The 27,878-nt window shown below is 38.3% G+C and overlaps 3 protein-coding genes, 1 long non-coding RNA gene and 1 pseudogene across 5 annotated transcripts in view; 3 read left to right on the top strand and 2 right to left on the bottom strand.

The window, feature by feature from the left end:
- The window catches only part of LOC110066069 (uncharacterized), a 48,183-nt gene that overhangs the window by 17,057 nt on the left and 3,248 nt on the right, over positions 1 to 27,878 (bottom strand). Inside the window, exons 5-10 of the mRNA XM_020773268.2 lie at positions 27,388 to 27,453; positions 26,036 to 26,101; positions 24,043 to 24,184; positions 23,476 to 23,515; positions 21,015 to 21,091; positions 20,138 to 20,211 (exon numbers count right to left, since the gene is read on the bottom strand). Of these exons, the coding sequence (XP_020628927.2) occupies positions 20,138 to 20,211; positions 21,015 to 21,091; positions 23,476 to 23,515; positions 24,043 to 24,184; positions 26,036 to 26,101; positions 27,388 to 27,453 (465 nt within the window). The remainder of the gene's footprint in view (positions 1 to 20,137; positions 20,212 to 21,014; positions 21,092 to 23,475; positions 23,516 to 24,042; positions 24,185 to 26,035; positions 26,102 to 27,387; positions 27,454 to 27,878) is intronic.
- Positions 1,779 to 3,028, top strand: LOC149103474 (adenosine receptor A2b-like; annotated as a pseudogene).
- LOC149103473 (beta-4C adrenergic receptor-like) lies at positions 5,200 to 6,148 on the top strand. Its single transcript, XM_089272472.1, has one exon. It carries the CDS (start codon positions 5,213 to 5,215, stop codon positions 6,146 to 6,148), a length of 936 nt encoding a protein of 311 aa, XP_089128598.1. The 5' UTR covers positions 5,200 to 5,212.
- Positions 8,694 to 10,639, top strand: LOC149103472 (adenosine receptor A3-like). The gene has a single exon (XM_089272473.1). It carries the CDS (start codon positions 8,694 to 8,696, stop codon positions 9,621 to 9,623), a length of 930 nt encoding a protein of 309 aa, XP_089128599.1. The 3' UTR covers positions 9,624 to 10,639.
- Positions 11,234 to 20,127, bottom strand: LOC149103471 (uncharacterized). Of its 2 annotated transcripts, none has more exons than XR_016201746.1 (2): positions 16,014 to 16,355; positions 11,234 to 13,184 (listed from the first exon to the last, which is right to left on the bottom strand). It is a non-coding gene; the product is annotated as an uncharacterized LOC149103471 (long non-coding RNA). The 2 variants fall into 2 exon arrangements; XR_016201747.1 differs by lacking the exon at positions 11,234 to 13,184 and adding an exon at positions 13,301 to 15,751 and having other exon boundaries at positions 16,014 to 20,127.

Genomic DNA, 27,878 nt, shown 5'->3' with positions numbered 1-27,878 from the left:
TGCCTGAGCTGTTAGGTAGGCGTGAAATTGATCTTCCTACAGCAGGGGCAAAAACAAATGATTTGATCGCAAAACACGTGCATACGAGTAGGTTTACTCTCGTTTTTACATGTATTGTGTAATATTAGTTACGACCGGTCAGTAAAAAACATGCCCGCGCGCGTTTTATGCCCAGTCCGTAATGCTTAGTCCGCGATTTATACATAAGTCTGTGTTTCATACCCAGTCCGTAGTCCGTAGTTCGCAGTCCGCAGTCCGCAGTCCATGTTTTAGAGTGACCGTGTAAATCGATACCAACCATGTTTGTTCCGTCGGTATGCGAGACAATGTGCTTTTAGTACCAAAACTAGGACAATTATTTTGTTTACGAACGCGACTTTGAATCGCCTTGGCTTTGGGGTAACAGCTACAGGGCATTTTAACTTCCGAAACAATGGAACGGAGGACATGTTCGTGTATCAAAGTAACCCTGTGGGAGTTGAACTCATTTCATATGTAAACACTTTCGTTGGGTTTACGTTACATAATAGTTCGCGCACAGAAACCTGGGCCAGAGAAATGAAACTCATTTCCTCTTTTAATTTATTGAGCAAAAAGCAGCATTGGTTTCGGTTGAAGAGAAGAGGGTACACAACACGCAGCCAAACTACAGTCGTCCACATTTCGTTAAGACATGTCAGCAAGGTTTTTAAATGCCATTAACATTGACTTCGAACTTTAAATAAACAACTTCAGTATCCGCTACAGTCCACAATACTGTGCTTCCTCCACACTCGAAAGAAAGCACATGGACGAACATAGACATGACGTCATTCGCCCCTGAAGAATTTTTTTTTGGGGGGGGGGACCAAATTGGTGTCCCCCGATAGATAGATAGATAGATAGATAGATAGATAGATCGATCGATCGACCGACCGACCGACCGACCGACCGACCGACCGACCGACAGACGGACAGACAGAGACAGACAGACAGACAGATAGATAGATAGATAGATAGATAGATAGATAGATAGATAGATAGATAGATAGATAGATAGATAGATAGATAGATAGATAGATAGATAGATGCACAGATCTCGAACTTTTATGCCTTACGCGATTAGAACTGCGTTCTGTCGAACACCATGAGTAGATCTACCACAAACGTTTTTGAAGCTGTTCAAAGAACTCCGCTGGCAACCAGCAGTTACATATTATCTGCGACGGATCTAGAGGGGTTTCGGAGGGTTGGCGTTTGATCGAACTACTAAAATGAAAAAAAAAAATGAGACATTGTTAGACGCTGACTTGGCCTCAGAATGCCCGAAATCCCATTTCCGAGGATCTCTATTGTAAAAAATTTTTCGGGGAAGGATGCCCCCGGACTCCCATATAGGGGACCGTCTTCGGAGGTCCGTGTCTTGAACCCCCTTCTCTAAAATCCTGTATCCGCCCCAGATTTTTATTCCAGTTCTGATTCGTTTATTACTTTATCACCGCTCTAAATACCAAAATGCTCTAGACTACATCGTGGAAAAGACAAACGTCCTTGCAAATATTAGAAACAACTATCTTGGGGAAGTTCTGCATGACAGATGTTTGTAAGTTTACTCGTCGATAAACAAATAAAACCATTGTTTCATAATCTCTGGTTGTTTAATGAAGAACACGAGCATTGATTAACTCTTCACATTGCCAATCACTTACATGCAGATGGTCTTATTGCAGGACTTTTTTATATATTCTAGCCTTGTAAAACAATTCTATATGACAAAAACTTGTTGCCTTAAACGAAACTTGAGGCACTGTCATGAAGAAATCGTCGTGTGAATTAGAGGCACAGTCATGAAGAAATCATCGTGTGAATTAGAACTGCCTAGCTATCCCAACGTCTCCAACGTCCAAGACCTTCATTCGACTTACATCGCTAATTGTGTCTTCAACAGCTTTCTATCCTTTACCGCCATCATGTTGAACATTGTCACAATTCACGCCATACGAAAAACGTCGTCTTTGCCAAAGACGTTAAGAATATTGCTCCTAAGTCTTGCTGTTTCTGATCTTGGTGTTGGTTTATTTGTTCAACCATTTTATACTTCACTTCTGGTAAAGTGGTTACAGCAAAACATTCCCAACTGTATAACCTACAAGGTTTTTTTCTTCATTGGGCTTTTGTTTACAGTGGCTTCATTCTTTGGTGTTGTCGCTGTAGGCATAGACAGGTTCTTAGCGATTCATCTTCATCTCAGATACCTGGAACTTGTAACTCACAAGCGAGTTCTTGCTGTGACGATCTCAACATGGGTTCTTGGTGCATTAACTTCTCTGGCATCGTTGTGGGTATCGCCTACTACTCGGACTCTATTCGAAGGCATTATAATAATTGTTGGTCTCCTTCTTACAACAGTGGTTTATATCAGGATTTATTTAGCTGTACGACGCCACAAGAATCAGATCCAGGCTCTTCAAGCACAACAAGCAGACCAGACAGATGAAATGGCAAATTTTGCTAGCATTGTCAAAACTACAGTCGGTGTATTCTATATATATCTCGTGCTTTTGTTTTGTTTTCTGCCATATTTTATCAGTTTGGCCGCCATGGCAATCGTCGGCCCAAGTGACCCGTTGAAGAGATTATTTTTTTTCTCCTTCACACTCGCGTTTCTTAATTCATCTCTGAACCCTGTAATTTACTGCTGGAAGATGAAACATATTCGACACACTATCATGGAAATACTGAGGAACATAATCAATTCGCTCAGAAATCGTTCATCGCAGTAATCGTAGAGTCAGCCATGCTGTAAATAAACATGTTCTGAAAACATGAACAAAGACTGCGAACTCGGGTAAACAAGAACGTTTTCAAACTGATTAGTGCAAGACCATTTATTGTTGCCTGATACACTGACTTTTTTGTTTTGTGATTCTTAAAACGTGAAATAAAAAATCATTTAAAATAAATTAATTGCATATATTTAAATGAAACAGAGTATGTAACAAAGTTTTGTTCGCTGTTGTAAATAAAAACCAGTTTTATTCGCAGTGTTATTGGCTTTGCAATGACGAAGACACTGGAATTGAAAGGGAGAAACGTGCACGCGCCAGATTTGCTGTTAACTGTTTTAGCTATGGCATAGTTTATTCGAACAGGTGTTTTTTTCTGAAGGGCTTTACGCGGAGTAAAATACAGTTATTTTACTCCGACGTATAAAATCCAGCACGCAATTTTTGTATGACCAAGCAAGACCCACAAGGCGACATGGTATTTTTTAACATGTTTAAATGCATTCTCGTCCCCATAGCCCTTTTCGCTTCTCTTAGCGCGCGCGGCCTTGGCACGTGAAACAAAGGGTTCTGGAGACAGAGGATTTCCCAGTCCTAGATTCTAGGACTTCCGGTCTTCATGTATGCAGTCGTAATGTTTTTATAACTTGCATGGGATTGTCAATGGCGGCCGTCGAGGTAGGATTCGAGGAATCATTGTCTCAGGTCGTAAGTGGTATCAATTTGGAGAATGTTTCCTTCAGTGTAGAACAGAAAGAGGTGATAAGGAATACTATTATTTCAAGAAATACACACCGACACGCGTTGGCAACTCATTGATTCAGTTTTCAGTTATTGCCCATTGTTTTTGAGTCCAGGCATGGAGCAACTGAATAGTTCAATTTGGTTGTTTCGCTTTTAAATGCCTTGATGCGAGATCAGTCCGTGAAGCTAAACCGGTTTAGGTCAGCTAAAGGTCCTCCACTTTTAAACACAGCTGGTCACAGCTGTTTCATATTTTTGCGCCAGCAATACGCACTTCCTTACCAACATTTTGACTTCCGTTCAAGAGATCTTTGTTTTCAAACACCCAATCAAATACATTCCAATAGCCCTTTTCACGGTTAATTTTTCTCATTTGCATTACAATGTAATCCAACGTGGATGCGAGACAATTTCGAGCTAAAACTACAAACTAGCCCGAAATTGCCTCACATACATGCTAGATTTTATTGTAATGCAAATAAGCAAAAGTAACCGTGAAAAGGGCTATTAATCGGCAAATCCTATGTCCCCAGAGCCCTCCGTCTCTCGTGCCAAGGCCACGCCGGCTAAGAGAAGCGAAAAGGGCTATGGGGACGAGAATGCTTTAAATGTATATTCACCTTGCTCTAATGTTTTTCCCTCGGTCCTTCTGCGTCCATAGTCCTTGCCCTCCTCAGCCCATCTGAGAGCACTTTGTTCTGCTCACCAAGCCCCCTGATTGGTCAATAAAACACATGCCACACGCTCTGGCCAATCAAAGCCAAGGTGTTATCTTCTCGACCAATCAAGCGCAAAAGGAAGGCAGTCAGACAGCTGGCTTCAACGAAGTCTTACGCGGACAGCCAGCAGCAACATATTTTTATTCCTGTTCTATTTGTTTATTACTTTTTGAAAAAAATCAGCACTAATTCATAAAGGAAATACAAAAGAAATGAATAATCAATGAGTGTCTTTAAATTTGATAACGACACGGCTAAATTTTGCAGTCGATTTTCTCCAGAAAAATAATAAACCCAAGGATTATTCTACAAATGAGTACATCTACCACAAACATTTTTGAAGCTGTTAAAAAAACTCCGCGGGCAGCCAGCAGCTATATAGTATCTGCGGCGGATATAGAGGTGGGTTTCGGAGGGTTGGCGTTTGATCGAACTACTAAAATTAAAAAAAAGAAATGAGACATTGTTAGACGTTAACTTGGTCTCAGAATGCCCGAAATCCCATTTCCGAGGATCTCTATTGTAAAAAATTTTTCGGGGAAGGATGCCCCCGGACTCCCCTACAGGGGACCGCCTTGGGAGGTCCGTGTCTTGAACCTCCTTCTCTAAAATCCTGTATCCGCCCCAGAGTTTTATCCCTGTTCTGTTTTGTTGATTACTTTATCACCGCTCTAAATACCAAAATGCTCTAGACTACATCGTGGAAAAGACAAACTTCCTTGCAAATATTAGAAACAACTATCTTGGGGAAGTTCTGAATGATAGATTTTTGTCAGTTTACTCGTCGCTAAACATATAAAACCATTGTTTAATAACCTCTTGGTTGTTTAATGAAGAACATGAGCATTCATTAACTCTTGACATTGCCAATCACTGACGTGCAGATGGTCTTATAATTGCAGGCCTTCTTTATATATTCTAGCTTCGTAAAACAATTTTATATGACAAAAACTCGTTGCCTTAAAGGAAACTTGAGCCACTGTCATGAAGAAATCGTCGTGTGAATTAGAACTGCCTAACTACCCCAAAGCCTCCAACGTCCAAGACCTTCATTCGACTTACATCGCTAACTGTGTCTTCAACAGCTTTCTATCCTTTACCGCCATTATGTTGAACATTGTCACAATTCACGCCATACGAAAAACGTCCTCGTTGCCAAAGACTTTAAGAACAATGCTCCTGAGTCTTGCTGTTTCTGATCTTGGTGTTGGTTTATGTGTTCAGCCATTTTATACTTCACTTCTAATAAAGTGGTTACAGCACAACATTCCCAGCTGTATAACCTACAAGGTTTTTGCCCTCTTTGCGACTTTGTTATCAGCGGCTTCATTCTTTGGTGTTGTCGCTGTAGGCGTAGACAGGTTCTTGGCGATCCATCTTCATCTCAGATATCAGGAACTTGTAACTCACAAGCGTGTTCTTGCTGTGACGATCTTCACATGGGGTCTTAGTGCATTCGTTTCTCTAACATCGTTGTGGGTTTCGCTTGCTACTCGCGCTCTATTCCTTGGCATTACAGCTACTGTTGGTTTCCTTCTCACAATGGTGGTTTATATCAGGATTTATGTCGCCGTACGACGCCACAAGAATCACATGCAGGTCCTTCAAGTAAGACAAGTAACACAGACGGACGAAATGGCCAATTTTGCTGGCATCATTAAAACTGCAGTCGGTGTATTCTATCTATATCTCGTGTTTTTGTTTTGTTATCTGCCATACTTTATCAGTTTGGCCGCCATGACAATCGTCGGCCCAAGTGACCCATTGAAGAGATTATTTTTTTTCTCCTTCACACTCATGTTTCTTAATTCATCTCTAAACCCTGTAATTTACTGCTGGAAGATGACCCATATTGGACACACTATCATGGAAATACTGCGGAACATAATCACTTGGCTCAGAAATCGTTTATCGCAGTAATCGTAGAGTCAGCCATGCGACGATAAACATGTTCTGTATACATGAACAAGGGTCGCGAACTCGAACAAACAAGAACATTTTAAACCTTAATAATGTAAGACTACAGAATTGATACTGTTGTTTGCTTATTAATGCTGTGCTGACACACTGAGTTCAGTGGCCGTTTGGTCACTCTTCACAAGAAAGAAAGAAAAAAGACGTTTAAATATATATTAATTACACATGTAAAAGAGATTTTGTAGCAAAGTTTTGTTCGATGTTGTAAATAAAAAACAGTTTTATTCGTAGTGTTATTGGCTTTTTAATAATAAAGACTTGTTCACTATGCAACGACAGCGCCAAGCGGGTTCGTAATGGAAGATTCGGACAGTTTTTCCAAGGCTTTGCGCAGGTGTAAAATACAGTTATAACTTATAGAACACCACAGAACACAATTTTTGTATGGCTGAGTAAGAATCAAATCGACACTGGATTTGAAAACGTGTCGTAAGTACTTTTGTAGAACTTGCAGTACATTTGAAAACGTTTAGTTAGTACTTTGGTTAGTACTTTTGTCCTGTTTTATATAAAAGGGTCTTGATAGCACAAGTGTTGTAAATATTTTTAAAAACACAACAACGCTTTTCAGTTTTCGGAACATGTTTCGATGTTTCAAACATCATCATCAGCCATAATGAGTACATAAGGTTTACAGAAAGATCGTTATTATATATGTAGTTAGTAACAGCCTATACAATGACCCTTTATAAAGTTAAATTAACGTAAAATGCAAACTTATTTAAACTAACCAATAAAAATTTGAAAAGAACAATAGTTAAAAACCACTAAGCTGAAATAGATACATTTAAATGTGTAACGATAAATTGACATGCTCAACTTGTTTGTTGAGTTCTGGATTTAACCGTTCAATATGAAAACTCTCCTTGATTTTAAGTTGTGAGAAAGTCTTAGCAAAATCAATAATTTTAAAACTGGAGGCATCACAATTGTCTCTCGACAATGCTTAGAACAATTGAGATGTTTAAAAACATGGGAATTTTTGTCCCGCAAAAGATGTTCATTAACCCGTTTTATATAAATTAACGGGTTATCGCAGAATTTAAGGGGAATGAAGGATGAAGCAGTTTCACAGCTGTGAATTGTGCTGCCCAAATATGGCACTTGCATATCACGTGCTACAGTCGAAAAAACCTGAAAACCCTGAAAAACCTGCTTTTGTTGCTGAGAAGCTCTCATGGAGCCTTTTTAATCATTTTCTAGTTTTTACAAGAAGAGTGGGGTTGTTTGCCATTGATACTACGGTTCGTCAACGGTTGTGCAAATGGTAAGCAAAAGTGCCTGATGGTATAAGTTCCGTTCGGATTGTCCATTTACCATTTACGGTACTCAAAAAGAAACCCAATTTACCGAGAGTGCCCAGGACGAATTCGACCTGATCATAATTCCAAGATGGCGGTGATGAATTCCACTCGGATATTTTGGTTGGAAATTTTTGGACCACCTTTCAAGCCGTTCCGTTTATTTCGAAAATTTTCCCGTCGGCCGAGCCAAAATTGTCTTATAATTTACATTCTGACCGATATTTCCGGAATTTTCGGGTAAATGTTAAACAACCTGGGTGTCGAAATTAAATACACTGTCGGCAGAAGCATCTCTCGCTGGTTTGAAGCCACTTCTGCAGTCATTTTTTGACCGATTTAAGATGTGTTTTTGGCTTGTGTCGTTGCATCAAGAAACGTTTATTAGAAGAACGTCAGAAATTTAGGTAACTTTGTTTCGTGCACTGACTGAGCTTAATGATTGGTTAATAAATTTCGCGCAATGCGCGCTAACCAATCGGCGTGACGTCGGTGTCTTCTCTGCCAATGAAATACGAAATGATAGCTACCTATGTGTATTTCAGTTTTAATTCGTTAATTACTAAACACTGACAATATTTCCAAAACAAAGGAAAAGAGGAACTACTTTAGAGAAGCAATGCTTGACAGAAATTTGCAGGTTTACCAGCGATTAGCATATGGCATAACTTTTGAATAAAACGCTTTTAATTACACGTTGTTAGTTCTCTCTTTAGTTTTGCAATAATAAGAAAATGTCCCTGCTTCTCCTCTTGTACATAACTGTTTCCTGTGAAGGCTTTTTTCCAACAAACCAACAAAGCCTTACGATTTTGATTCAGAAGTAGAATTAGAAAGATATTTTTCTCAAGACCAAAATTTGACAAACCTTCTGCCTGTTTAATAATCAGGTTTTCTTAATTCGTTGTTTTGTCAGTGAGTGCAGATGGTGTTATCACACGTCTAATATTATTGTTTTCATGCAATTTCGTTCATCTGATGAAAAATAAACTGCACTTTTTGCGGAAACAAATACAAAACTGCTTGCTTCCTTTCAAAGGTATTTTAGTCCTTCGCGTATGAACATCACGGCTCTGACGAACGAAATACTTTCACAAGGTGTAAAAAAGCCGGTAGGAACGTTAACTGTACTTGGGAAACGAGACGAGAAGTGAAAACGCCAGGTGTCTTGAACTTGAATTGTTATCATGAATACAATATGTGAAGACTCGCTGCAGTATTTCCCCTCAAACCTGGAAATTGAGGACCTCCGTTCTACCTACATCGCTAACTGCGTCTTCAACAATTTTCTATGCTTTACCACCATCTTGCTAAACATTGCAACAATGCACGCGATACGGAAAACGTCTTCGTTGCCAGCGACCTTAAAAACTTTGTTCCTCAGTCTCGCTGTTTCGGATGTTGGTGTGGGTTTACTAGTTCAGCCATTCTACACTTCACTTCTGGTCAACTGGTTACAGCACAACTCCCGCTGTAGCAACAAAGTGACGTTCCATAACATTTTGTGCTTGTTTTCTGTCGCTTCGTTCTCTGGTGTTGTCGCTGTGAGCGTAGACAGGTTCTTGGCAATTCATCTTCATCTCAGATACCAGGAACATGTGACTCACAAGCGTGTTGTTGCTCTGGTAATCTCAATATGGCTGCTCAGTCTGTTTATTTCTTTGACCCCGTTGTGGCTTCCATCCGAAATTTTCAATCCCGTTATCGTTATTCTTGCAGTTGTTGGTCTCGTTTTTATTGCAATGGTCTACATCAGGATCTATTTAGCCGTACGTCACCACAACAGAGAAATCCACACTCTCCAAGTACAACACGGAACACAGACAGGCGAAAAGGCACATTTTGCTATCCTCGTTAAATCTGCTTTTGGTACATTTTATGTATACCTTTTGTTATTGATTTGTTATTTACCTCACTTAATCTGCATGGCTGTCATTGAAGTCTACGGTACGAGTATTGCTTTGAAAAAATTTTTTCTTCTCTCAATGACTCTTGTGTTTCTCAATTCAGTTTTGAACCCTGTAATTTACTGCTGGAAGATGAGACACATTCGGCGCGTTATCATCGACATAGGGCGAAACATGATTACTTGGCTCAGAAATCGCTCATCACACTAAGGACCCGTCCACCGACTACGACGGAGAAATTTGAAAAGGGAGGTTTCACTGTTAAAGCGCGTCAAATATTTTCCATCTACGCTACGCCGGAGGAATTTGAAAACGCAACAATCATCGGTCATTTTGGATTTGTGGTTGGGGAAAACGCGGACAGGGAAATCACGTGATTATCGTGACGCCATCGTTTTCGAAGAGCTCTGTTCTCAAAATGTTTTCCGCTACACTAAAACGCAAAGACGGCGTTTTCAAAATTCCTCAGGTTTAAAGAGCGTTTTCGAAAAGCTCCATTTTCGTGACGGATTAGTGTGGACAGCAGGCTTAACCGTAGAAATAAAGCTGCGTTTTCAAATTCCTCCGAGTTGAAGAGCGTTTCCGAAAAGCTCCGTTTAGTCTGGATTAGTCTGGACGGGAGATGAAGCTGCGTTTTCAAATTTCTCCGGTGTAGTGTGGACGGGGCCTAACGGCATCAGTCGTAGGGCTGGCTATGCTATACCCCATATACACTGGAAAAGTTGAAAATTTACAGGGTATGTAAATAACATGTAATTAACATGTAAATAATCAAAAAGAGACTGTAAAGAATAATTTACATGATTTTTCCCCTTTTACATGTTTTGGAGGTTTCATGTAAAAAACATGTAAATATTTTAAGTCAAACATGTAAATGATGAAGAAAACACTGTAAATGTTTCAAAGCAAAGGGCTGAGATCATGTAAATAACATGTAAACTGTCCCTGCAAATACTGTAAATAGCCTGTAAATTTCTTGTGATTCAACCTGGAAACCCGTAAATAACATGTAAATTTAATACAGGGAGGCTGCCATAATACTGTAAATAACATGTAAATAAAAAAGGGGAGGCTGTAAACAACATGTAAATAAAAAAAGGGAGGCTGTAAATAACATGGAAAATGAAAACAGGAGCCTGTAAATAACGTGTAAATCAAAAAAGGGAGCCTGTAAATAACATGTAAATCGAAAAAGGGAGCCTGTAAATAACGTGTAAATCGAAAAAGGGAGTCTGTAAATAACATGGAAATCAAAAAAGGAGCCCATAAAGAACATGTAAATCGAAAAAGGGAGCTTGTAAGTAACATGTAAATCAAAAAAGGGAGCCTGTAACATGTAAATCGAAAAAGGGAGCCTGTAAGTAACATGTAAATCGAAAAAGGGAGCCTGTAAGTAACATGTAAATCGAAAAAGGGAGCCTGTAAATAACATGTAAATCTAAAAAGGGAGCCTGTAAATAACATGTAAATGGAAAAAGAGAGCCTGTAAATAACATGTAAATCGAAAAAGGGAGTCTGTAAATAACATGGAAACCGAAAAAGGGAGCCTGTAAATAGCATGTAAATGGAAAAAGGAAGCCTGTAAATAACATGGAAATCGAAAAAGGGAACCTGTAAATAACATGTAAATTGAAAAGGGGAGCCTGTAAATAACCTGTAAATTGAAAAAGGAAGCCTGCAAATAACCTGTAAATTGAAAAAGGAAGCCTGTAAATAACCTGGAAATGGAAAAAGGGAGCCTGTAAATAACATGGAAATCGAAAAAGGGAGGCAGAAACCCTGTGCGATAATTGACTTGTAAATAATAACTTGAAGAAAAATGCATGGAATGTACTGCTTTATTGTAATCAAATCTGTTGACCTTAATTATAATAGTAGAAAGTATGCAAATTTATACAGAATCAGAAATTTATTGCAATCAGAACAAACTCAGTAAAGTTCAAATAGTTTTTATATGCCATGACTAAAGTTTACAATGTATACATTGCAACAAATAAAACATGTTTTCTTTTCTATCTATCCATAACAAGACGAGTTAAATGTAATTTTGTGCATGGCCAAAATATTTTAAAATACCATGACTGAGCTCCTTTAACCGAATTCAAGCACTTTTCAAGAAGACTACTAAAATTCAAGACCTTTTCAAGATTGTGTGAAACCATGTCATATTCAGCTCTATTTAATTCATAAATAATAAAATGATTAAGAACTATACTGTTGTCAGCTACAACTAGTCAAAATTTTGCAATTTAGGTGTATTACTAAATTAAATTGTTTGCGAATGGATACCTGTCTTAAATATATACTAAATCCACAAAGTCAAATGTAACAATGATAATACCTTTGTCATAAAATGAATGAATAAACTGTTTTTTCTTACTAAGTAATTAATGTAGGATTAAATTAGCCTTAATAATTATTATGAAAAATGGGGGAGGCATGGTGGCCTCGTAGTTACATGTAGTGCGCTCAACTCCTGATCGAACGATCCAGGTTCAAGCCCTAGGCGGGTACATTCTGTTGTGTTGTTGGGCAACGCACTTTACTCTCAGTGCCTTTCCACCCAGGTGTATAGGTGGGTACCAGCGAATTTAATGGTGGGGTAACCCTGCAATGGACTGGCATCTCATCCAGGGGGAGTAGAAATAGTCCTAGTCACTTCCTGCTACAGAAAGCAGGATAAGCTCCAGCCTGTTGGGCCACGTGGCTCGTATGCAGACTTTACCTTTACCTTATTATAAAAATTACTGCAATGTAAGTGTGAAGTATTGATCAACTTTTTTTCATAGAGTGAATTGTTCTGTTGAAATAACAGAAAATAGGGAGAAAAAACATTGACCACAAGATAGAGATTGACATTTTAAATTCATCATAAAAACATTCATGCCAAAGGAATACTACATTGCATAACATAAAACAAGGCTTCTGACATCTTTTAGGCTATGTTTACAAAGTCACAGTTTCCTTCTTTTTCCAAAACTGTACGGAATCCAAACAGTACAAACATTTTGGACCCCTGACAAAACATTCACTGTAAACAATATTCAAAATTCTACTTTTTCTTTTTGTGATAAAAAAAACTGTCCTGTAAAAAAACATTCATAGGGGCCTGTTGAAATTGAAAGGCCTATCTAGTACCATAGTTCCCATAACACATCATAAGTTAATATATTATTGCTCTGGTACATGTATGTAAACATAGCCTTTGCTTTTTATGATGAAATCTTATAGCTGCTGTATTGAACAATAAGTATCAACCTAGCAATCTAAGATATTTAAATTTGATACTAATTCACTAACACAGGTACAGTGTAGGTGATACTTCAAAGCATTAAAAAATAATGTTTAAAGTGGTTGAATTTAAGCCAGAAAGCTGCCAGAGCATATCAAAGTTTTGAAGGTCACCATGTTAGACTGTAATTCACCAGGGGCCCATTTCTCAAAGGTCCCAAAAAGTTTTCGCACCCAGAAAGCCATACCAAAATCTGAAATCTTACCCTTACAGAGCTGTTTTAATCGCTTATTCTCAATATGAACAGAGGTTTCCTTCCCACAAGAAGTTTCAGGCATACACAACTCTTAGTTTTTAGACACAACTCAATTAAAGATGGCTTTGTGGGCCCAAAAAGTTTCCAGGGCCTTCAAGAAATGGGCCTTGGACCCCTTATAGAGTCATAAGTACTGTAGACTTCTCAGTGACTGATTTTTTCCTGATCAAGCATCAATGCCAAGGAGTATGCATGTATTGACCACTCTCAATTTTACTTCATCCTATAAGTAACATAAAACATTTCATTCAATAAGTTATGTCTGAGTATGAATCAGCAAATTCTGTGTATGATATCAATCAGTGAATTTTACACTGGAGTTATTATTTGTTCTTATCATTCCAATTTATACTGTGACCTTTGAAATCAGACTGTAGCCGGTCATGTTGACTGGCCAAAGTAATTTTAGCTCGGTCACGTCTCCTTTCTGACCGGTCAGGATATTTACGCAAAAATCAAGTACATGTAATGTGAGCCAAATTAAACCCACAAGTATAGTTTGTTTGTTCCAGTCACTGCTAGACCGTTTAAAAATTGGCTTAATATTTTTCTGAACGGATTTAACCCCAGTCACTCGAATGGCATTCCTATCGATCTTGAACGCACAACAAACAGCAAGCGAATGGTCTTTAGCCATTCGAACAGATACATGTATGCATTGGTGTATGTTTTCATTAGAGGTCATAATAAAAAAGAGATTAAAAACTCTCAGATTTACAGTTGGGGATTTGATTGCTTATTCAAGAATGAACGTGACCATCTCAACATGACATGACTGGTCAACATGACCCGCAAGTGAAGTTTTTGGCCAGTCAAGTCACCATTCTGGCCAGACATTGCCCGTTGACCGGCCATTATTTTGAGCCCTAAATATTCATCAATTAAACAGATCTTACATCTACATCTGTAGCTACTGTGTGACAAAAACTTTGCATCTCTGATTGGAAGGCACTGAATGTCAGAGGATGTAGAAGAACTAAACTCAAAATGTGTGGCAGTAAATATTCAATGTTCACTATCTTCTACATTGTAATATTCATGCACAATAAATGAAACTCCTATCAAACAATGTTTAAATAATAAGTCAAGTTATTTGCAGGCACAATTTGATTGTTTCTTACGTGCACTTATGCTCTATTGGTGGACAAAGGAACAGCCAATGTCATAAATGTTTGTTTTTGTTTCCTTGTTATGTATTATGAAGCAGAAAGATTCTATCTTGTTGTGCATCTGTTCGGTAATAGATCACAAAAGACCTCAAAATGTGGTAAGAACATCACTGACACACGCCTGAAAAATTCACAGATTCTGCGACACACTCTGGTAATGGAAATGTGAATATTTTTTGTTTTTACCACATTTTGGTGTTATCTGTGATCTACTCAGGGCAGGAAAAACCCAGGTCTGATTTCCTCAGCCAAGTAAATTTTGCTCTTGGGCAAGTGAAAATAGAAGTTCAGTGGCCCGGTGGCAAGTGAAATTACAATGTAGCCTCAGTAGTCTTGTGAGTCTGACTAAAAATGCCAGCTTGATAAATGATAATTTCCAGTCATTCCATTTCAAAACTTAAGACCTAAAGATTAGTTAATTATTAGGTTGACAGCAAGAATTAGTTAGGAATCCGAGGGTACTTCATTCGCATTTGTCCTCTGATTTCCTTACTGGCCATCACACTGGCAACTAATATTTAAATGGGGGCAAGTGAAAACTGAAATTGACTGGCCCACTGGGCAGGTGACTTACAATTTTTTTTCCTGCCCTGCTACAGATGAATGAACAGATGCATGACACATGAAAGCTACATGTATTTGGTAAGAGCCCAATTTCATACAAGTAAAATGTACAGCTGTAACAGGGCTCTAAAGTGCTGTCTGGTCATCCCAGGGTAAGGCAATCGATCGAAATGATCCATAAATTGATATAAATCAATAAATTGAAATTAATGTAAGTGCTATCAGTGCTATCAATCAATTGAAAGAAATTCATACTCACATGCTAGAGAAGTTTCAAGGTATTGATTTGATTTTACCAAATTTATCAGTCAGTAGAGAATCAATTGAAAGTTGGCCTCTCTTTGTTAGTTCACATAAACTGTAGAAAAATTGTGTCCCTCAACACAATGTTTGATTGTAACTTTTTTATGTAGATTTCAAAGGCACTACCAAAGACCCAATACATGTATGCCAGCAAAATATTCTGTTTACAGGATACAATGTTATGTTTTTATGCAATTGTATTCATGATTTCATATTTCACTTCATATCTTTTGTTAATTTCTTTCTTATTGAATGTTGCTTAAAAGATAAGCTAGTATCAGCAAAATTGATAATGCTTATTGAAAATTTGATCACAATCGATTACTCATGACGAATCCTTTTATTGATTTCTGATATCATTGACTAATTCCTATTAATTGTTATGAAATAATCGATTGACTATACTGTGTCGTCCAAGACAAGTAGATTTTCCTGCCTGGGCAAGTTACTCTTCCTTTTTTTTTTCAAGTCCTGTGTAGTTTTCATGACAGTTTGAGGTACATGTATACCTCTTTATAAAGTATCGTAGTGTTTTTTTTGTGAAAGAAAATTTCACAACATTTAACTTACTATCAGCACCAGTGGGTGCAATGTCCATGTACAGTTGTGTAGCATATTGTAACTTGCATGTAGGTACAACTGTAGACACTTGAGTAACTTCAGAATACTTACACTAGCATAAGAGAAATTTCTCTGCTGAAGATGGCACATTACCTTTTAGCTTACTAGCATTCACATCAGAGGGCAACATAACCTTACAAGAGAATGCATCAGAAGGAATCATGAGGTGCATATAAGCCAATAACAAATGTCGCATGCTCTTACTCGGTTATCGAGAACAGATAATAACAGATAATAAAGCTCTTTATGCACGGCAGGTAAACATCACCAAAGTCGATTCCACAAGCAATGTAACTTCTCCTTGATAATGACACATTCACAACCAAAGGCAAAACGAAATACGTATCTTGACGTTACTTTACTCTACTCGTTCAATTTATGCAAAACTTGCTTACCTGTTGTTGTTGTTGCCTGTAATCGCTATCTTCAGCTTCTGGGTAACGGAAAACTTTGCCTTGAAACCGTGCACGATGACGAAGCGAAGGTAGAGTGGATTTTGGCCCGCTAAAACAGAGCCCGAGTTCGATGCAAGTTCCAACGAACTGCCGAACATGGCGGGAGAACCGAGAGGACCTGGTACCTAACATGAAGACCGCTGATTCCTGTTTGTTGGAGATCGGGCACTCACAAGGCTGGTATGCTATTACAAAGGGACTGGGATAACAGTGACGGCAATGAAAGCACAGAACGGTGGAAATCACCAAAAAAAAAAAAAAAAATGTCATTTTGGGTTGCGAAAAAAAGTCAGCTATCATTATTGGAAAGGTGATAAGTCCTAACGTTTTCGGGAAGTGGACAAAAAAAGCCCTAATAAGTACGAGATACTCAAGCTCCTCTAGAATAACCGAACAGACAATTTTTTTTTTTTTTTTGCGCAACCTAAAATTAACCTACAGAGCTTTGAAAATACACCAGATAGCCTAAAACAACGTTTCAAAGCATTCGAGAGAAAACGGTCGTCCCAAGTTTAACCTGCCCGGGGTAACTATTCATTTATTTCTTTGCAAAATCCAACCAACCGTTTACAAGAGGATAGCGAACCTGTCGGTAACTTGGAATTTACATCATTTGAACAGTCTCCGTTGGTTGAACCGTTACACCAGAGTTATATCAAATAAGCCCACTTTTCCATTACATGGTTTTTGCAGGGTTTAGGCAGGCCTTCTCTTAAATTTAGATCTTTTTTTCTAAGAGTGGCCATTTTACATTAACGTGGTCTTTACAGTTTTTCGAAAAGCCCCCGTTATCTTATTTAAATTGTTTTCACAGCCTTTGCAAGGTTCCCCTTTTTAATTTACATATTTTGAACAGGCTATTTACAGCCCCCCACTGCACCCGTGCAACTTCTAGGTTTTCCATTTACATGGTTTTTACATGTTTCTTACAGGCTCCCTTTCTTTCATGTACATTGTTTTTACACGTTTCTTACAGGCCCCCTTTTTTTCATTTACATGGTTTTTATATGTTTCTTACAGGCCCCCTTCTTTCATTGACATGGTTTTTACATGTTTCCTACAGGCCCCCTTTTTTCATTTACATGGTTTTTAAATGTTTCTTACAGGCCCCCTGTTTTCATTTACATGGTTTTTACATGTTTCTTACAGGCCCCCTTTTTTCATTTACATGGTTTTTACAGGGCTACAAACATAACATTTCCAGACTTTTTACAGTATTCGCTTGAATTATTTACACGTTTCTTACATGGTTTAGCAAAGCAATTTACATGTTTTTTACAAAGGCAGATACTGTAAAAGTGCGTAAACTATTTTACAGGTTTTTACATGTTCTTCAAATGATCATTGTCGACAAAGATAATGTAAATCATTATTTACAGAACATTTACATGCTGTACTAAAAGCTGTAAATTTCCTGTAAATTTATTTTACAAAACCCTAACATGTAAATTGTAATTTACAAAGAATGTAAATCAAGATTTACATGCTGTAAATTAAAATTGACATGTCCATGTAAATTTTCAACTTTTCCAGTGATATCATGATTCTCCAAACTCAATTTTATCGTTGTTGATAAACACTTTTTGTATATAACGAGCTAGGACTGCGCTTTGGCGTTTATGAGAACGACCAAAGCGTGCCATGTAAAAAACTACAATACTTAAGAAAGAATGCAAACTTACTGATATTTCATAATAGTTCATGCATGCCTTATACATTTAGTTGCATGGTAGTCTTATATACAAAGAAATAGCCAAAAACAGCGTATATTTGAAATAAATCTATGTAAAAAGTAGAGAAACTTAATTTGTATAAGGTGGTGTTTAAACTGAAGCTAGAAATTTGTGGAGCAGTTTCTACAGCTGTGTATATGAAAGAAATGTTACGTGCAAAAATTAAATGAAAATGTAGCGAAGTTACATTAGGTTTTATTATCAAAATACATGTAAGTTCTAACTACAGTGCTATGATACTGACATTGTGTTTTAATTCAGTACAAAGAAAACGGAAGTTGAAAAGCGGGTAGTTAATGGTGTTTACCATTTACCCTCAAATTCCGGAAATTTCGATCAGAATGTAAATGGAAAGACAATTTTGGCTCGGCCGACCGGAACATTTAAGAAATAAACAGAGTTGCGTCTTGAAAGGTACTCCACCCGAAATATCCGAATGGAAAATATGCTTCACCGCCATCTTGGAATTATGATCAGGTCGAACTCGTCCTAGTCTCTCTCGGTAAACTGGGTTTTTTGAGTGAATGGTAATTTTACAATAACTGTCTAATTTCTCGCGCGCTGATCGGCTCTTTTATTATCAATAAGAGTACAGACGGATAAAATTTTAATATATGCAAGCTTTCAAGTTCATCTGTCAACTTTTTAACCCATGAAGCTTCATGGACTTTTTTAAGTGGCCAATCAAAAAGCGAGAAAAGCCATTGACCATGTTCGCGTCATTTTGAATAAAATTCACTTATCTTTGTTTACGGCAATTGCAAGTCTATGGGCGCCTTTTCACCTCATTTATTCCCGGCATTTGACCATTCTGGGGTCTTGTTATTGTAAAAATCAACTTGACGTCAGTTTTTTATGCGTCTGTCCTCTTATTGATGATAAATTTCGTCATAACATTGTCAAAGCTTACTGCGGCGGCTCGTGGTTCCACAGCCACTTTGACAATGTTATGACGCAATTTATCATCAATAAGTGGACAGACGCATAAAAAAACTGACGTCAATTCGTTAATTGGACAGTCCGAACGGAACTTACCATCAGGGAATTTTGCTTACCATTTGCACAGACGTTTGACGGTGACCGGTCTGTCCGTGTAAATAATAAACAACCAATGATGTTTTTTTTTTTAGGATTTTGCACTATTTACATTTTTTTTACATCGTCACGTGCTCGTTTAGCATTTGAAGTTCAATGTTTTAGCCATTACAAGGGGCCTTCAAGTTCGTACTGATATTTTTTCCGAGTCTTTTTTAACCAAAGGTGACACAAACATAGAATCTTTCACAAATTCAAGAACAGTTCGACTGCAAGTTACTTGTTGATCGGAGTTGCCTAGGTCATTCCAAATTCCTAACTTTCCACCTTTCTAGGTTCCAATCTCCCGCATGCCACGTACGATTCAAAATGGGACTGATTGAATTTTTTTTATCCGCACCCCTACCCCCGTGTAGGGCAACCTCTGGCACAGAGCCTGTCTGAAAATTGGAACAGGGTTGAACAGGCTGAACCCTGAGAACGAAGTTGAGGCAGATACAGCCACATACAATCATTACATTTCCAACCTCTCATTAGCAGACAACTTTCCTACATGGACGCTTAAGCTGGTCTCCATTTCTGAAGCTGGACCCTTTTTTTCGATTTCAAGGGACCTTCGACTCTATTATTACTATTAGGAGTTTAAGAAAACCAAGGCGGCAACGGCAACGGGAACGTCACTAAACAAAAGGTTTAATGAGGAGAACAATGGCTGTGCACGTGCGTTATAATTCTTGGTACATTTCTTTGCCGTCCTCTGCAAAACAACAAAGTGAAATGACCAAATTCTGCGCTGTTTGGAGAACGTGAACCACGACGGCTAATATATTAAATTTTTATGTCGAATTTATCGGTGTGTCCTAGACTCAGTTTCGTGATAGTTTTAACAGTAATAAACAAAGTAAATGACTTTAGAGCACCGCGATATTCGTAGGTAAAATATACAATCATTTTTTAATAGACGTTGTCCTCGCCGTCGCCGTCGAGGTTTCTTAAGCTCCCTAATGAAACAGAGGGTTTAATAGGAACTCTTAAAGGAGCTAGGTCACGGTTTTCGCTCTTGCAAAGTTTAGGCTAAATTTTTCAAGTTCATCGTTTGTAATCCGAGTCAATCTTCTCCATCCTTGCCCATCCTTGTTACTTCATGGTTTATTATTATCTCTTTGGTGTTTCCCATCTTAGTAAACTACCATTTTCAGGCTTCCTTCAATTCAAAGATAATTTTGTACGTGGCCAAAATAACTCCAAAAACCGTGACTGAACTCCTTTAAAAGACATTATTTTTTCTGTACTTACAAAAAATACAGAGCCACCACCACAGCCCGAGGGAACAGGGTTCACAAACAGACTCTTCTTGGCTACAAGGATCCCTGCAAATTGACAGCATATTGTATCTGCAACATTAGTCAGTTCCAGACTCTTCACCAGTCAGCCAGGACAATTAAACAAGCAGGCGAGCAATGGAAACATGGTCAGTGGGAATGATCGAGTCAAAGGTAGCCGATCCCCTCTCATTTTTCTTTCAGTTATATGCTTATTCAATAATTCAAAGCACGTAACAGAAAAACAACGAAAAAAAATGATAAATCCCTACTGACCGAGACCCTGTCTCAGGCTTGAGTGGCACAGGCTACAGTAGTTACGTGAGGTACCACCCCCCCCCCCCCCCCCAGAGGTCTCCTGTAGCTCAGTGCCGGTGTGTGGAAGGTTACAGGTTCGACTACTGTTGGGAGAATTTGGATTTTTTCTGAGTAGCTAGTACCATGGCATGGGGGTCCTGGTAGCCTAGTGTTGTTGCGCTTGACTCTGAATAGAGCCGTCTGGGTTAAGCTACGGCGTCATTGCGCTGTGCTCGTGATAATTTACTGTCACAGTGTATAACTGGAAGAGAACGTTGCATATTAAACGGATGCCAGCAAAGAGAATTCTCTGGGTTATCCTGTGATGGTACATCATAAAGTCAGCCTAGTGATCCATCAATCAAGCAGAAGGAGGAGGGAATCTCTGTCTCGCAGGGTATATGGAACCCAGCTTGATTGATGGATCACTAGGTTGACTTTATGATGCACCACCAAATGAGGAATATTTTTGTCAAATTTCTACCAAACTTAACAAACAACAACTTTTCTTTTTCCATCTGACACGTTGTCAATTACACGAAAGGTCTGTTCACCTGGTGTTTCCACTCCTCCAACAAACTTGTGAGTTGAAATAAATATCGCATCTTTGTAGACAAGTCCCTGATCGTCACTATAGCAAACATAAAATGCACTTTAAGTTAATTTAATTTGTTTATAAGCAATCAAGTTGCTCAAAAGCATTTTAAGTCACGCTTGTTGTCATTACAACTCTCACTTGTTTTCATGCACGTAAAATACTAAAATCCAAGGCGGTATCCCATATGAAAAAATGTGCTCATTGTCTCGCTTAGGGGTATAAATCAAGGATTCTGGTCTCATTTAAGGCGTTCACAATGAAGTGCCACTATTTTAGATGTCAAAACTCTCATTTCCGTTTTTAGTTTCAATTTCTGCCATTCTCTCAAATCCATCTACATGTACTAGTGCAGGCTCCCTTCCTGAACAGCAGCTGGTAATGGAGACTATTCCAATTTACGTGGTATCTTTAAGGGTCAAATAAAGCTTGAGCCACGCCCAAACTGGTCTTTTTTCGGGGGTTTAATTCAAATTTTCCAACGAGCATCGCCCGCCTTTTCATATGGAAGTCCACCCAGGACTAGAACACAAGAATCTGTTTAGTTTTCGAACAGCATCAAAGCTTAGTGTAAATTGTATCACTGTTTAGGTTTATCACTTGACCTGTTACAATACTAAGAAAGAAAAAAAGATAGGGATTTCAAGGAGCAAGGGTTTGGTGTTTTCCCCTTTGCATAACGTCCCCCCTGCTCTACGCTCACTTCACCCGTACACGGGACGGAAGCCAGAGTAAGAGAACACGGGACGGGTGGCAGAGTGTTTTGTTTGTTGCTGTGACAAATTTTGTGGGTTTCAAAAGTTTGAGCAGTCACTAAAAACTACATGCTCTATCGGGGTTCGAAGTCAAATTTTCCTCATAAGGAATGCTACACTATTTCTGCCGTCTTCAAAATATAGAAGACTTTCGTTCACAAAGAAATTCGGCAGCAAAATGGAGCACAAACTATTTGACGGTTAGCACATGTAAAATGTCACGTACAGAATCAAAGTGAAACCAGTGGATCAATTTCTTGAATCTTTGAATTCGGAGGTAATTTATGTTCTTCTTTGTGCGGTATTTTGATTATTAAAAAGTATTTCTGTCACACTGCCAATTAGCCAAGTATTCTGACTTGCATTTGATTTACAGCAGTGCAAAATGACTTACAGTTTTGGTGACATAAGCCCGCACTTATATTTCATCTGCATCAGGTTTATGCAAATTTATATTTAGACAGATGTTGAAACTCGGTTCCTTGGCATAGTCAAGAATTATATTCCGCAAAGTGGTTAATGAAACATCGTTTTATTAGCGAACAATGTGCCGTGAGGTTAATTCAGCCAACATGAAACAGCGAACAGTTTTACTTTTTTACAATATTAAATCGACCGGCTGGAATTGAATTCAGTGATAGTTCAATACGCTGGATGTATATAAATATCTTTCGTCTGACCTGTGTGAAGCTTAGAATATGACTGGAGAATTTCAAAGGTGTATTTGCCCGTACGTGTGTGGTTAGTGATGACCTTTCTTTCACTTTAGTTGAGATGGACAAAAATTATTCGTTGACTGTACCCCGGTGGAAAAGTTTGTGTCACAGGTTGTCATGTGACCAGCTGCAACCAGGGTCTTTCTCCCAACGACCAAGAGAGGCAGAGGAGAGAGAGGCTGGGAACGAGGTTGTTGTTCTTAGGATATTTTTAGCTGTCAAAGTATCTTTTAGGGTGCACTCGAAGAAATAATAATAAAAAAGCGCTCTTGTTTCTATCTTTAGGCTCACTTTTATGGGCTCCTTTCCTGAACAGTGCTGGTAATCGAGCCTTGTCATTTGAAGTGTTATCTTTTAGAGGTAAAATACAGCTCGAGCCACACCCAGATTGGTCTCCTTTAGGGATTTAATTCAAATTTTCTTGCGAGCATCTCCAAAACTTTTACATAGGTCCCCCTCCCCTGGGTAACCAGGAAAAAACGTGAAACTTCACTGGCTGATGCTTATGATATGTCTTAAATGAGGGAATGAAATTTCCCTTCTGTGAGCTGAAACAATTCACGGGCCTCATTTGACAGCATAAGTTCATTAAATGGATGCGTTAGCTTGCAATCTTGAAACAACTTGCTTGAAAAGTTATAGGACTGGTTTGATTCACACAAAACACTTGTCATAAGCTTGTTACATATGGTAAATTGGCCCTTACAAGACTGTATTGAAGCCAGAAAATGGTTCTGGAAGCTCTATATAATTATATAAATTTATCATTGCACATAGAACAGTTTTCAATTGAGTGTCATAAAACCAAAACCAAACCAATGACTTACCAATTAAACTACTCAGCCAATCTCAAACCGTAGTAAAACCAAAACCAAAGTAACTGCCTGATTACTTTCGACACTCGATTGAAAACCACTCAGGAAAACAATTACAAGTCATTAAAGCTCACCTGGTAACCAAAGGATTCATGTTTATGTCCACATAAGGTCCTACGTTGTTCATGGCAGAAAGAAAAGGGAGATAAAATGTATTCATGAACAAAACTAATGATTTAACAAACATGATATTGTATCACAACAAGTGATATTATTAAATTGCTTGCTCAAAAATGTTCAAATTGCTGTTTACAATAGGTATTTCAAATAACTTGATAAAAACTACACTAGAATCGATCATTACAAATTTTCCAGCCTGACTGTACTTGTAAACTCTCCTTGTACAGAAGACTGTTCTTACTACATGTACAAACTATATTAAAGGAGCTCAGTGACTGTGTTTTGCCTGTTTTTTTGGCCATGTACAAAATCTCCTTTAAATGGAAGGAAACCTGAAAATAATAATTTACTAAGATAGAAAAACATCAAAGAAATAATAACAAACCATAAAGGAACAAGGATGGTCAAGGATGGTAAAGATTGACACAGATTGCAAATGACGAATTTGAAAAATTTAGGCTAAACTTTTCAAAATGTGCAAACCGTGACTGAGCTCCTTTAAAAAATAACAATTGCTATACCTGCAGTGGCATAATCCCAGAAAGCCAAAGCCCCGTTTCTGTGCAGACAGGCAGTGACAGCATTGGTGTCTGTTAAAATACCTGTCACATTTGATGCTGCTGAAAAACAGCCAATCAACTGTCTGCCTTTTGAAGAGTGAAACTAAAAATAGGAAAAATAAACAACATTAACTGTAACCCCATTAATCTGACCACTCACAGGCCACCGAAATCTAGTCGTACAGACTAGAATGGTCATATTTAATAGTCAAGGGTCTTAAGATGAAGAAAACGACCGACCAAGCATTTCAAGGGACCAAGCTGTTTTAAAACCAGAATGTTATTACACAAGCAAAATAGTTCAGGAGGCCAATTACTAAAATCAGCCAATATTTAAAAATAGTAAATTGGACTAGGCACTGTTCCAAATGATCAAACATGGTTTTCTTGAAGTTTTGTGAATTATTTTCCTACAAACTTACTTCTGTGCAAGGGATTCTGTTTTTTCTTCAGTTAACTTTTAATCCTGGTTGCGTAACCAGTGTAAACTGGCTTTTGAACAACCCATCCCAGATGTGAGCAAACTGCAAGTCAGCTTTCAATCAGAACTGGACACATGAAATATAAGATGTCTTTCTACTCCATAATCATGATTCTCTCTAAACAGTTTTGGGCATGTAATGAATCTCTCATTAACCAAGCTAGGCTGTGAGCAGGCTCACCTTTGAGTTGTGCGCGAGCAGTGAACAGCAAAGCGATCTAGCAGGAAGGAGTCTTGTGAAGAGGTGCCAAGAAAATGAACCTGCCTTGATCTCTGTATTTTTTCATTTCTGCTTCACCTGAGCGAAGTGAAATACTATTGGTCGAAATGTGGGAGAGGCGAGAAAACTGTAAATCTATTATGTTTGATCACGAGCTATTAGATCCCCATGGAGTCGGTAATTTACCACACGTTCTCACAATAAAAAATAAGTCATCCACATCGGGAGTCAGAGGAAGAGTTGAGTGCCCGTATTACTGATGTTTTAACAAAGTTCCAGTCTATTTCTGGTTAAATTTCAAACTAAAGAGGGAGCAGGAAATAGCAGTTGAAAGTATGTTAATGAATCAAGGCGTACTTGCCATGTTGCCGACTGCATATGGGAAGAGTTAAATAATACAAACATATGTGATTGCAAGCAGGCAACGAAACAACATACATGAAGGCGTTTGCCCATCTACCAGCATCATCAAAGACCAGACCGCCAAAGCAAAATCACTTGGAATCAAGTGAGTGTCCTTGCTAGACATAAACATTGACGGTTTTTCTTTGGCAAAACCTTATCAGCAACATTTATCGCGCCTGCATGTTGTCATGAAATCCCAAGAAATCTGAGCTGCCAAAGTTCATACTTCCAGTGAAATTTAGTTGGCTTATTGTTCTGCAGTTTCTGGGGTGGAAATGAAAAATTTGCAGAGATCAGAGCAGGCTGACTTTCTCGTCTTGCGGCTTCACTGCTCGATTTCGCGCTCGCGGCTATGCAGCACATGCTCATGCTCCAACCTGAGTCTGCTTGCAGGCTATAATCGAGCTTGCTCAGGACTCTACTGGGAGCATTATAATATATGCCCTTGGTCTTTTTTGTGTGAACTTCACTGCACCCTATCCATACTGTCAGGACCTTGGGGAAATAATCTCACAGTATAGCCTTGGCACTTGGCTAATAAGAGAAATATACACCATCACCCCATGCCTTCATGAAACAATCTGTCTAGAAAATCACCATGAATATTGCCTAGCATTACATGGACATGATATAAATGTTCATGAAGAGGGTAAAATGCTTGCAAAGATATGTGTTCTCGTGGCACTTTGTATGGATTTTTGCCTTCCTATGTTTACTTAATTGGTAATTAATAGTAATGATTTTGTAGCAATAATGTGAAACAACAAGCAGACAATAATGTTTACAACACTTAAGTGGCCTCTGAAGTTTCATCATCATCATTATCATTTGGACAACAAAGCAAGCACCTTTAGTTTAGAATCCAAGTCTGGCAAGTCAACTGATCCACTTGGGTTTTGCTTGATCCATATAACCTAGAAGAAAAAAATATAATTGAAGGGGTGAGTGCAAAACCATGCTAAGTGACGATTTGGGTGAAAAAAAAAATTCGCGAAAGGGCTTGAATTTTTGCATGTGGTCTTCAATGTAATAGAAAAACATGGTGCTGTATTTTTCCCGCTGGTTTTTGCTTCGTTTATAAAGACACTGCTAGGAAAACCAAGTGGTTTTTTTGCATACGCAATATCTCGAAAATGAAGCAAAGCTTAGCGGAAAAACTACGGGACATTGCTAAACATACCTAAACAAAACTGCATGCAAAATTTAGAGCGTTTTCGACAAAGTTCACTTTTGATTAAAATACCTAACGCCCTTTTCCAGCCGAGGCCTTCAAATAAACGAAGCCAGGCCTTTGTTATGATAAACAGAGCCGATCCTTTGTTATAATAACCAAGCCAAGCCTTTGTTATAAGTCGAAGTCTCGCCTCGGTTTATCATAACAAAGGATCGGCCCGCCACAACCGCAAGGACTTTGATTTCACTTAGAAAGCAGCAAAATGTCAATTTCACACAATGTATAAGCTCAAAAATGTTGATTTTAGGTCAAAAAAGGTTTAAATGTTGATTTCACGTTAACGCATGACGGCAAGGAGGTTGATTTCTCTTAGAAACCAGTAAAATGTCAATTTCACGCAATGTATAAGCTCAATGATGTTGATTTCAGGTCTAAATAGGTTTATATGTTGATTTCACATTAACGCGTGACGGCAAGGATGTTGATTTCACTTAGAAACCAACAAAATGTCGATTTCATGCAGCGCATAAGCTCAATGATGTCGATTTCAGGTCTAAATAGGTTAAAATGTTGATTTCACGTTAACGCATGACGGCAAGGATGCAAAAATGCAAGCCCTTTTGTGAAATTTTTTTTTCACCCAAATCGTCACTTAGCATGGTTTTGCACTCACCCCTTCAATTATATGAGGAGAACACTTTCCAAGAAAAAAAAAATACAATTTATACAAACTACTGCTTAGATAAATAGTAACTTACAGCTAATCTGAAAAACAGCTTAATGAGTGGTTATGAAGCACTGTGCAAATAGGTAAATAACTTGAGAATCTTTGTAACCTTTTCAGTCACCTATTTCAACTTACTTGTAGAATAATTGAATTTTTAAACTGCATTTTCAATACACTGATAATGCAACTGTGATGCAAGTTATTTACTATAAGTTGACAAACTGTATATACAATTAAATCTACTGGCCAAGGGATGTGTTTGAAGTTGTGAAAAAACTTGTGAGCCTTTTGCACCTTACCTCAGCGCCTAATTCTTTCCAAGGGAGAAGATTTGAATGATGCTCAAATGGTCCAACAAACACAATCTGATTCCAAAGAACATTGTACAAGAATTAGAAAAATGCTACATGTAAATGTTAGTCATCATCATTGCAAGCTTATGAGAAAGAGGGCCAGGATTTATTCTCTTCCCAGTGATTAAAAGAGTTTGGCAGTTTATCACTGACAAAATGTTATTTATTTACTAGCTACTCAGAGTGGCTTCAAACAGCCATGGGATATCAGAAAGAAATGATTGTACATGTATAATTTATGTTATGCTTGGGAGAATAATCTCTTGAGAAAGGCCTGCATCAATCAGTGACAATCCACTTGGAAAATTAATTAATATCAACTGAGTTCTCCCAAAAGGAGTACAAGGAGTCAAACCTATGATCGTAACCTGTGAGTGTGAGGTGTGGTGGCCTCACATTTAGTGCACTGGACCCTGGTTCAAGTGCTCCATGTTCAG

Source organism: Orbicella faveolata, unplaced genomic scaffold, assembly GCF_042242905.1.
Source record: "Orbicella faveolata isolate gen_17 unplaced genomic scaffold, um_ofav_v1 contig_35, whole genome shotgun sequence".
Lineage (NCBI taxonomy): Eukaryota > Metazoa > Cnidaria > Anthozoa > Scleractinia > Merulinidae > Orbicella > Orbicella faveolata.
Note: the sequence above shows the minus strand (reverse complement) of the source record. Positions and strands in the feature narration are given on the sequence as shown.

Coding starts and splice junctions, on each gene's coding strand:
- LOC149103473 (XM_089272472.1), top strand. CDS start 5,213: ATGAAGAAATCGTCGTGTGAATTAGAACTGCCTAACTACCCCAAAGCC.
- LOC149103472 (XM_089272473.1), top strand. CDS start 8,694: ATGAATACAATATGTGAAGACTCGCTGCAGTATTTCCCCTCAAACCTG.